Source organism: Coturnix japonica, chromosome 13, assembly GCF_001577835.2.
Source record: "Coturnix japonica isolate 7356 chromosome 13, Coturnix japonica 2.1, whole genome shotgun sequence".
Taxonomy (NCBI): domain Eukaryota; kingdom Metazoa; phylum Chordata; class Aves; order Galliformes; family Phasianidae; genus Coturnix; species Coturnix japonica.
Genome location: NC_029528.1, coordinates 4611744 through 4622623, shown reverse-complemented (window position 1 = coordinate 4622623; position 10880 = coordinate 4611744). Strand labels below are relative to the sequence as shown.

The following is a 10880-nucleotide window of genomic DNA, read 5'->3' as shown; positions in this document are numbered from 1 at the left end:
CCAAGCATTTGATTGCTCTTCACAAATGAATAACCCCGAGGTGTCTGCTCAGAGCCCAGGTTATGTGCAAGAAACAGACTGGCACAGAGCTAGCCTTACTTTTACACTGAGAACCACCTGACATAGAAATCATGTGCTCTTGGCCTGGATCTTCTCCTAACTTATAATCAAGTTCCAGTTAACAGAGTAGAACAGTTATGATTATTAAACAGCCACAAACTCATCACCAGTGAAAGAGTGGCAGTATTTATTTTTTTCTCCACACTACAAGCACTTAGGAACATGAAACAGAAACCTGTAACAGAAGATGCATTTGCTAGAGTTAACTGTACCACATAGTTTTCTTTTAGTTAGAAGGAAACTGGTTTTTGTTACATAGGCTACTACAAGTTAGGAGGCTGCTTGGAATACTGGATGGCATCTAGCGCTGCCCCGATGTCACAGTTCTTTGTCTGCAGGAGTCGAGTGAGCCATCCACCCTCGTCAGAGAAGCCCATGGAGAGCATCTGGGACAGAGACTCAATCAAGCGAGGGTCTGCTTCTGTCAAGAGAATGAGTTTGAAGTTAAAACGCTTCACATTATTAGCAAACCAGCCAAGGCTGTGGTATCACATGGTGGGCTGGCACTAATCCTAGCAGATCTAGCATAGCTGACAAGCGCTGGAAGACACTTTCCTCTGTATCCTATGAGGCAGACATTTTGAGATACAGCATATGTAACCTGCTAAGGAAGCAGCTGAGTTAGATCCATCTGTCCTTGCTGTAAACCTCATTGCCAGTGGTTTCAGTTAAGTGACCTGGCAGACTCCTAACTAGCTCTTGCCAGAAAAGTGTCTTAAGTTACAGGATGTATTGTCTACAGCCTGCATTAAAAGGCTCTCCAAGAGTACACAGCAAGGACACTGATTAGAGGCCACCTCTCTCATCCTGCTCAAATGGCATATTAGTACCAGTTTAAGACTTGCTGCCACCATTCAAGCAGAGAACATGCCTGTTCCTAACAGCATGCAGAGTGCTGCCAGAGCACAAGTTACAGTTTAACTTGTCTGTATGTGAGCTTGGTTCCTAAGCAGGTTTGCTTATATTGGACAAGTTGGCAATAAGTGAGAGCAACTTTAACTCACGTGCAACCTGCATGCATTCTCGTACCTGGTGGGAGATGTGGGTAGAGTGCAGCCTCTCTCAGCCCTGTAGGTCCTGCCTGGGGAGCTTCCTGAGCTACATCTAGGGAGCTGGGATCATCTGTCTCTGGCATTTGTAGAGACTGCAGTTCACCTGTGGAAGGATCCACTTCTTTGGAAGACAAGTGGGTCCAGTCCTCGTCACCCCCTGATGAACTGCTTGACTCACTGTGTGCCTGAAATGGAAAGAAAGGAGGTCCAGGTGCCGTAGTGCTTTCCAGGTAGGATGCATGCTCTTACTATCTGCTTTTAATAGGAAGAATTACATTTACAACAAGTCCCACCTTTGCTGTAAACCAGTAAAGCAAAGTGCCATATATTCTCTATCTGCTGACAACTGAATCATCAGTCCCTCAACACATACTGAATTATTTCCTTTTCAGTAAGGCCTCAGCAAGCGTATTAAATTAATGCAGTGTTTCTTGTACCTGGGACTGGAGGCTGCCATCTTCCATTTGTGTGGGCACAGGATCTATCACCATGTCTTGTATCTGCTCTGTAACATTGTTTACTACCGTTGCAGAATCTGTGCTATTCCAGCATGGTTTGCTCTGACTGTTCTGATTAGCAGTACTGCTGCTTGACTCGGCACCGTTATTCTCTTGATTAGAAGCAGGAGTCACTTTGCTTCTCTGTCCTCCGTGTTCCACATCAATATCAACTTCAATACCTGGGAATACATTTGAGACCAAGAAAAAACCATTAGATTTTTGAAAGCACGGTTCTAAGAAAAAAAGCAAACTTTAATCCTGGACTAAGTGCTGCAGCATGACTGTAACCCTACAGCTCCCCATATAATACGTATGAATTCAAGTGCAAAGCGTTCTTTTAGTTAGCTCTGATGCACCAATTAGTCATCCTGCACTAAAAAGACAGGCCATGTGTTTAGAGGGTCAAGGCAGACCTTAAGTATGTGTGCCTAAGCAAAATACCACTGTAACATGATTTTAAATCATCGGTGATTTGGGGTTATATAATTAATCCCTTCCTTGGATCCTTACAAAGGACTCTGAAAAGGTACTGAGTAGATGGCCTATACCCACACAATTTTAGTACACAGAAACTTAAGGCTTTTGAGGCTGAGTAGCACAAAGTGGTTCTGGTACCAGCCACAACAGCTGGCTGCTGCTCCTGGTGGGAGCAAAGCCATTCTCAGGGATGGGGATGACACACCATAAGTCACTTACCCAGGGGGCTCAGAAAAGCTGCCACACTCTCCCCAACGTTCTTTAAGAAGGTGACATTGGGGTCCTGGGGCTGGCTGTTAGTAGAAGCTTCTAGAAGAACAATTTGTGTTAGTACACATAGCAGCCCATAGGGAAAGAGCACATCCCCAGGAATTCTTGGTGCTTGTTTTGTGTCACTCATCTGCACAGCACCAAGGCAGCAGAGAGACCAAAACCACCTCTGGAACAGAAGACCAGTGGCATTAGCACTGTTAAGGCTCATCAGCCATGCTGAAAGCACATCTAAGAGCAGAGCAGTGACATGCTTGACCTAATAGCTCTGCTTGGTCTGGTTCCAAATAGGCTCTCCATAACCTCATATATTGTGTGGCCACCAGACCACACCAGTGTCCTGGAAAGGGCTCATTATTTCACACAAATTGGATTAGTTCCCATGTCTATTTTCCCACCCAGATCCCACACTGGGCTGTGAAGTCCCAGCTTCTCTGGCTCCTCCACTACTATTCTCCTTTAGCAGACCATCTCCTCTTACCTCCAGCAGCGGGTGGACTGGAGGCAGCAGCACTGGCCTGGGCTTGTTCCGAGTTCTGGCACGGAGCTGCAGGTGCGGGATACCCCCAGCAGTGCATCCAGGGGAAGGGTGGAACACCATGCCGCATCTTACGGAGCCAGCGCCCTCTGGGAATCCACTGCAAAGGGTAACGTTCATGGGACCAGGTGAAACTTAAAGCTTACATTTGGGCAGCATCCCTTTTGTTGGTTCTGCTCCATAGGTTTTGCTCACCTCAAACGGATTCAGCAGCGGGCTCTGAAACATCACCATGTTGTGCTCCTTGTGGATGCCTTTCCCCTCACAGGTGCTGCACAGGTCGTAGTCTGGGCAGACGGTGCACTTAAATCGAGCGCCCACCACCGGCCCCTCGCAGCCGTCACAGATGACATTGGGGTGCACCATGTCCCGGGGAGGCTCCTGGCTGCACTGGGAGCGATGTTCACGCCTGCACTCCTTTTTCTCTATTAAGGAAAGGGATCTTTGCATCAAGAACGAGGGTACTATTTAAAGGCTGGAAATCGGGCAGAGGGGAAGGAAACACAAACAGCCCTTGTCACAGCAGTATTGACTTACTAGGGCAGTTTATTTTTACACTGGCTGCCAAACACAAGCTGGGGGCACATAAGAACATAAACCAAGTGCAAAGGGGTGGTTCAAGGATACCCGCTCTTCAAACACTTTGTTTTAGATCAGTGCTGCACCACCCTGCCTGGAGCATCCTCCTACCTTGTGGAGTGCTGCGAGAAGAGAATGTTTCTGAACAGAGCTGAGCAGTGCCAGGGGACACTGCAGGTGAGAACTGAGACAAGAAGGGCGGCCTACACTACTCACATCACAGCCTACAGATAAAGCTTTGTAGGTGTCCAAGTGAACAGAGCGGACTGGGGAATGATGTGCTTAGGAATAAGCTGGTTTTGGGGTTTCTTTACATGTCATGGCACCTGCTGGCAGTACGGCAGGGGGTTCCTAGGACCATCCTGAACACTGCAGCGCTCACTGTGCCAACCCAGGCCCCGGAGCCAGGAGGAACCCCTGCACACAGTGGGTCTGTGCCCGTCTTTACCTCGCCCTTTATGTAACCTCCCCTCTGAGCTGCAGCACGAGGATGAGGGACAGGACCGGGATTTTCCCGGTCTCGGAGCCGTGCCAGCAGCACAGAGCGCTCGGTGCCACCGGGCTGCGGGGCGTTACCTTTGATGTACACACGGAAGACCCCGTCCTGCACGTAAGGCATGGCCATATCCAGCTCCTCGTCGGTGGAGAACGCGATCAGGTCCCCGTCTTCATCTGGACAGAGCAGAGCACACCGTCAGGCGCTCGGCCCGCACCCACCTCCCGGACAACGAAGGGGGCCCCGACCCACAGCGAGCCCCCCCGCCCCGCTCACCCTTGTAATGCATACGGAACGCGGGCGGCGGCCCGGCCCGCAGCAGCCCCTGGAAGAGCTCGGCGACGCGGTCGTGGACGGGCTGGTAGCGGACGGGAGCAATGAGCGAGAAGCGGCGGATCTCGCGGGCCGCGTCGTCCTTGCCCAGCAGGTAGGCCTTCACCGTCAGCGCCGCCATGGCTGTGGCGCAGCACGAATTGCTGCGGGACAACGAGCGGCGGGAGGCGGCGCGGGGCGGGCGGTGCTGCGGGAGGGAGCGGCGGCACCGAGCCTTATAGAGCGGGGGGACGGGCCGGGGTGGGCACAGCCCTGGGTTAAACCACGACCACTGCCATTAGGCACCGCCCCGCCGCCTGGAAATACAGAGCCCATATTCGCCCCGAAAGTAATGCCTCCTATTTATCTGCATGGAAACTACAACAGCTACAGAGATCACAGTGACGCTGTTTGACAGAGCAGGTTCTCAGCTACAAAGCACTGTTTTTCAACGCGGTCACCACCACTGTGCTGTGCATTGTCATCAGTGGTGAACACGAGGCTGCATGCTGCTCTACAGGTGACTGTGAAACACACGGCCATGCCGTGCTCACAGTGCTGTGCTCACAGTGCTGTGCTCACCCACTCGTTGGGCTCCATAACACTCAGCAGCTGTTGGCTCCTTCACCCTCTGCTGCCATCCCACCTGCAAATGGGAGGCATTACTTTTGGAGCAACCCCTTTGCCTCAGCTCTGTAGCACTGATTCCCTCCAGCCCACAGCCTGGCTGCCCACCTTGGGCTGAGGCAATCACAGTGTGTAAGCCATGCTGTGCTGCACTGCAGGGTGAGCGTCCCCCCACGATGGGTTGTGTGTGCCACAACACGGCCTGCCGTGTGGATGTGCCCTTGGTGCACATGTGGCTGCTCTGGGATCACAGCACGCTCCTGGGACGTGGCACTCGTGCAGCATGAGGTGACAAGTGAGAGCTTGGTGTGAGCCACAGCCAGGCATCAACATGAGTCCTTGCTCTCCTCCATGGGCACTTCCATCCAGTAAACATGGAGAGCGTCCCATCTCAGCTGCCTGCTGAGTCACGCTGGGCTCTCTGGCCGTGACATCATTCACTTTCTCAAAGCACAAAGCAAACAAGGCCTGCGGTGAGCAGTGAGCTCAGCTCAGTCACGGGACGGGGTGACTCAGCATTCCCTGCTCCTCCTCGAGGTGGGGATTTCCTCCTCCAGGCCCTGACTCTGGTGTTTCCCCGTGGCCTGGTGCTTCGGCCCTGCCGTGCTCCCATGTATTCCAATGGCACTCACTGCATCCTCCCATCCCACAGCCGGACGGACAGACAGATGTCTCCCCACCAACCCCAACTGCACACTGCTCTGCAGCCTGAGATTTGGCTTAAGCTCTTGTTAACCTGAGCCTGTATTAACCTGGAGGACCCAGGCCTGGAATTTATCTGGCAGCACTGAATGTTTTCTTGCTCTTCTTTAGGAACCACATTCCATCCATAGAACAACCCTTGCTCAAAAAACCACTTGTCAGCCCCGGCTTATGAGCAGCTCCCCAGATGGACGGAGCAGGAGGACAGCAAAGAGGATGGGAATAAAACTGTTCCAGTTTCACGACTCCAAGTTGCAGAGGGAGGGCTCAGAAAGGAGCATTCAGCAGCCCCGCAGCTCTGCTTCCTCCCTCCACCCACCTTCTGCTGGAAACTGTTTGCAAACGTTTGCTGAGATTGCTGCTCCAAAGGCTCAGTCGTCAGTAGTGCTCCTTCTACCCAAGCTCTGCACTGTCACAGCAAAGCCCTGCTGGGATGCTGCTCCTGTGCTCACGGACCACAACAGAGGCTGCAGGAGGTTCTGCAGAGGGAATCATTATCCAAATCACCACCCAAGGGGCTGCAGCTGGGCTGGGAGGGTTTGCCCTTGTGCAGAGCTGCAGAGAGCAGGTGCTGGTGCTTTCCAGAGGCTTCTGGAGAGGGATCCTCCGGATGTACCAGGTCAGATGCTGGTGACTCACCCCGTCCCGTGACTACTTCCTCCTCCAGCCCTGCAGAAGGGCTGCCCCACCACCACCGTGCCTCCTTCAGCCACACCAGGGCACAGAGAGCTGCATGGGGCAGCTCCTGGCATCCAATCACCATCATAACACCTTGCATCCATCCTGCCCCCAGGGTGTCACAAATGCATGCTTACACATACACGTATACGCATACATTAATAGGTGTACGTGCATTAATACAGAAGTACATCCCTTTTTTGGTGGTAGGATCATATTCAGACACGTTGCTTTGGAAAGCTGTGTGGGTGGAAGGGGAAGCCGAGCTGTCTTTTTGCTGCCTCATTTTGAGGTTTGGATTTCTTGAACCTGGTGGTGGTTACATGGGATCAGCACCATTTGTCACTGGTGTGACACAGCATTTGTTTTTAAGGGAGGAAGACACGGACAGAGAGTGAGGAAGGTGGGCACAATGTGCGGATGGGAAGCACAGAGCACAGCACACATCTGTGCTATGGGAGCACATCGGAGCTCCGTGTTTGCACAGGTGAGGTGGCACTTTTTCCTACCTACATTCATTGCCTGCAGTGAGTGCTGTGCTCACAGTGAGATTTGTGACTTTTGCCCCACATGAGAGGCAGGAATGTCTGAATACAGCAGCCTGTGGGCACCAGGCAGTGAGGTGACTTCATTGCTGATGTAACAGCGCTGTGCTGATGCAGAGCAGCTGGGGGTGAACAGCTCTTCAGAGAACTGGGCAAAATCAGCTCTCAGTCTGCACTGCATTCTATCTGTGGGCCTAACACGCCTTTCTCCTATTGTCTGTAATGGCCTTTAGTTATGGGCTGCTGTCTGTGTGCTCAGTGTGCAGCCCGAGCTCCTGCAACACGCTCAGTGCTGCCAGCACCGACGGGACGAAGGTCACTGGGCTGTGTTTGTTGGGCTGTGTTTGTTGGGCTGTGTTTGTTGGGCTGTGTTTGACGGGCTGTATTTGTTGGGCTGTGTTTGTTGGGCTGTGTTTGTTGGGCTGTTTGTTGGGCTGTGTTTGACGGGCTGTGTTTGCTGTTTGGGTTTTGTGTGTTCGCTGTTTGGGTTTTGTGTGTTTGCAGCTCACAATTCAAACTTTCCTTAACAAAACAAAAAAGGAATGACAAAACAAAGCCAATGCTGTTGTGGGGGCAGGGAGGGCCTGTAGGAGTCAATGTGAGCTTTGCCATTAATACGAACGTCACAAGGGATAAAAGTTGTGCTCTCGTTTTGCTCTGGGAGCCTGCAGTGCTCTGCATTTCCAACCCTTTTATATCTGATATCTTCTGTGCTGGCCAGCTGGAAGGTGGACACTGTGTCGAGTGTTCCTGTTTCTATGTGTATAAGCCGAGTACAGAGATATCTGCCTTCATACATGCAAACCAAAGGCACGCAGACGAGCACCCAGGTACACGCACACACTAACATGTCCCCGCATGTAGCGCACACAGCGCTGCAGTGCCGCATTCCGCCACACGGGGGCGCTCTCCGCCCGCTCCCGTCCCGTCCCCGCCCCTCCCGCCCCGCCCCGCCCCGCACGGCGCGGTCCCCGCATGCGGCCGTTGTGGCGGCTCGCCCCGCTCCGCGCACTGCGGGGCCCCCGGGGCCGCCGAGGCCGCGCCGCGTTCGGGCCATGCGGGGGAGGAGGCGATGAGGCTCCGCAGCGGCACGGCGCTCACGCTGCTGCTCGGCTGCCTCTGCGCCCTGCTCTCGCTCTCGTGGTACGGAGCCTTCGGCGGGCACAAAGGTAAGGGGCGGCTCCGGGCCGCGGGGCGATGCGGGACTGTCCGCGGAGACACCGCGGGTGGGTCCTTGGGACACGGGGTCCCGGCTGGCGGCGTCCCGCTGTGCCCCGCTGGGGTCCCGCTGCGCCCGGGGGGGGCCGCGCCGCGGGGCTGGGGGTGACACGGGGCTGCTGGGCGCTCCCGGCTGCGATGCTGGAGGGCAGAGCCCGTGCCGGCTTCAAACCGTACGGGGTTTTAATCCCTATGGAGAGATGGGGGCCGTGTCTCCGGGGCGCTGGGGGAACAGGAGCACCCCGTTGCCGCGTTGGGGCTTTGTGGGCAGCCCCCTCCCTGTGCTTCTGCATGGTGGTGTGTCTGGGACGGTCCCATGTCCACAGCTGCAGCCTGTGCTCATCCTGCAGCACAAATACGGGGCGTGACCCCGATGCACACCCCTGTGTGTCCTTCTGGTAGGGCTCACTGCCCTGGTTCCCTCTGGCACCGGTTGCTGACGAGCAGCGGTGGTTACAACAGGTTACAGGTAGCGTGGGTTGTGTGCCAGCACAGTGCTGGCAACTGTGTGCTTGTACTGGGACCGGCGTGAGCCCTCAGAGGTCGTTCAGTCCACCCCTGCCCCTCCATAGGATCAGGGCATCCATAACCTTCCTGCCTGGTGTTTATCCTATTGATTCCTAATAACCTCTGATGACAGATACCCGAGCTCCCCGGACAGTGTTTGACATTTAGCAGCTCTACCAGCGGGTTTTTCATACGTTCTAAACAGGAAGGTTGCTCTGTTTCCCTTTTTGGGATGCACACAGGCGGTTCCTTCCCTCGCTGCAGGAGCTCTTTGCACTGTGGTCGTTGTGCTGCTCCCCTCAGGGCTGTCGTTGCTCACTGTGGCTCTGATCCTTCTCACTGCGCACGTTGTCACTTTGGGCACAGCTGATGCACATTTACTGGTTTTTTCCCCTATCTGCCCTCCAGCTGTGCTTCTCCAGAACTTTTCCTCTGCTCTCCATTCCGTACCTGGTTCGTTGTTCTCACCAGATCCCATTACATCACACTTGTCCTGGCTGAACCTTGTCTTCCTTGTTTCTATAGTTGAATGCAGGGGGTCGGGATTGTTCCAAACCCTGCTCTTGTCCCTGCAGTCCCCTCAGCTGGGGTGGCCTGTGAATGCTATCAGTGTGTTTTGTGTCCCAACATCCATCTCATGGATGGGATTCCCCGTCTGGGCTGGTTCCCTGGGCCACCCTGTAGTAGCCAGGTCCATCTCCTGCATCCCAGCTCTATTATGGCATGTCATACCCTGCCACAGACATACAATGTGTTTGCAGTGATTTGGTTTTGATAAAGAAGGGTTTCTCGTGCTCAGGTCCTTATCACTGTCTAAATACTTCATTGAAGTTAAGCCGACTAATCTGTAATATCCCAGATCCTCCTTTCCCCATGCCCTGGCTCCTCAGGGCAGGCTGATGTCCATCACTGATTGCAGCGTCAGCTGTTCCCTGCCAGGACCTGGGCACAGCTCTGGTGATGCTGCTCTGTGCAAGTGGGGAACACATGGGTGTTAAAGCACAGAAAGCATCGCAGAGCCTGCTTGTCTCTGTGTCACCTGCTCTTTGCTGGGAGGACAGAACAATTAAGTGAAAGACATTCAAACAGGTCTGACCAGCCCCACAGCTGCTCTCACACAGCTGGTCAGGGCTTGCTTTACCCACTGCAGGACTCGCAGGTACGATGGTGCCCTCCTTGACCTTAGGGCTGAGCACCACGTCATGTCCCAGGCTGGCAGCCCTTGGGAGCTGCACCCAGCAGCTTTCCTGCCTGCAGATGAGCAGCAGGAGGGATGAGAAAACGAGTCCAGTGAGATGCCAGCAGGCTGGTGGGTTTCCTTCTTCAAAGCAATGACTGTTTGGCTGTCGCAGGGCTTCCTGCTGCTCTGTCCTTTCTGTTCCCTGCTCCTGCAGCAGGAGTTGTGCAGCTCCTGTTGGAGGTGTGGAGCAGCGCTTTGCAGGTCGTGTCCCTGCTCAGGGCTGGGGCTGTCCCTGTGTGTGACACCCATGGTGTATGTGACACATAGATGTGACATGTACCAGCCTATGGAGGCTGAGGGGGTGCAGATGGGGGCTCTGCAAAGGAGCTTCTGGGGTTGGAAATCTGTCATTAAAATGCACATCAAATAACAAGGATGTGCAGGGGTGTTTCTGAGAGCCCTGCTGGGTCTTTGTGCTGCTCACCTGCACGGAGTGCAGCAGCATGTGCAAGATTATCTTGCTTATGGTTTGACCAAATTCACCCTGAGATTGAGCGGCACCGTGCGATCTGTTGATGTTGACCCCTGATGATCAAAATACATCTTCCATTGCTGATTTATTGTTGGGTTTTCACACAGGGCTCTCACTGTGTGTGCCCTTATGGGTGCTGCTCTGCTGCTGGGATGGAGTTAAGGACACAAGCAGGGTGGGTTGGTGCTCACCTCTGGTTATACCGAGCGTGCCCTGTGGTTTACTTCTCTTGCAGAACAAAACCTTTTCTGCTTTGCGATTCCCTTTGATTCATCTGAAAGAAATCATTGATTTGTGCTTACATCCTGAATGTTCATTGATTATTCACTTAGCGCTTAAGGTAAAGCCCATCTACAACTTGCTGGTTTAAGTGAAACTGCCGCTCATCTCCGGAACCCTTTGAAGGCTGCTCAATTAGGAAGAAATTGCTTTAGTGATAAACAGGGCAAAGAGGCTCTGCCTCATCAGCTCCGGTACCGCTGCAGTGGGCGCAGTGCTGGTGTCGGTTCTCCCTGCGCACAGAAACACCCGCTGGTGGCCCCAGCAA

The 10880-nt window shown here is 53.7% G+C and overlaps 2 protein-coding genes across 4 annotated transcripts in view; one reads left to right on the top strand and one right to left on the bottom strand.

Annotated features, from left to right (window-relative positions):
• Positions 1-230: 230 nt before the first annotated feature.
• Positions 231-4564, bottom strand: SQSTM1 (sequestosome 1). Of its 2 annotated transcripts, XM_015875670.2 has the most exons (8): positions 4309-4563; positions 4113-4208; positions 3153-3382; positions 2901-3057; positions 2369-2458; positions 1610-1851; positions 1150-1357; positions 231-541 (listed from the first exon to the last, which is right to left on the bottom strand). In XM_015875670.2, exons 1-8 carry the CDS (start codon positions 4484-4486, stop codon positions 384-386), a joined length of 1359 nt encoding a protein of 452 aa, XP_015731156.1. In that variant the 5' UTR covers positions 4487-4563; the 3' UTR covers positions 231-383. The 2 variants fall into 2 exon arrangements, with proteins under 2 accessions (XP_015731156.1, XP_015731157.1); XM_015875671.2 differs by lacking the exon at positions 2369-2458 and having other exon boundaries at positions 4309-4564.
• Positions 4565-6745: 2181 nt separating this feature from the next.
• The window catches only part of MGAT4B (alpha-1,3-mannosyl-glycoprotein 4-beta-N-acetylglucosaminyltransferase B), a 34682-nt gene continuing 30547 nt past the window's right edge, over positions 6746-10880 (top strand). The window contains exon 1 of one of the 2 annotated variants that reach the window (XM_015875667.2): positions 6746-6838. In XM_015875667.2, the coding sequence (XP_015731153.1) occupies positions 6772-6838 (67 nt within the window). In that variant the 5' untranslated portion in view covers positions 6746-6771. Of the gene's footprint in view, positions 6839-7862; positions 8066-10880 lie in introns of those variants that run through there. The other variant, XM_015875666.2, reaches the window with a different exon arrangement.

What these genes read in the sequence shown, in the direction of transcription:
- SQSTM1 (XM_015875670.2), bottom strand. Translation starts at nt 4,486, where the DNA reads ATGGCGGCGCTGACGGTGAAGGCCTACCTGCTGGGCAAGGACGACGCG. An exon ending in CGCTGCTGAATCCGTTTGAG is followed by an intron (nt 3,058 to 3,152) that starts GTGAGCAAAACC and finishes TACCCTTTGCAG; the next exon opens with TGGATTCCCAGAGGGCGCTG. An exon ending in ATGGCAGCCTCCAGTCCCAG is followed by an intron (nt 1,358 to 1,609) that starts GTACAAGAAACA and finishes TTTCCATTTCAG; the next exon opens with GCACACAGTGAGTCAAGCAG.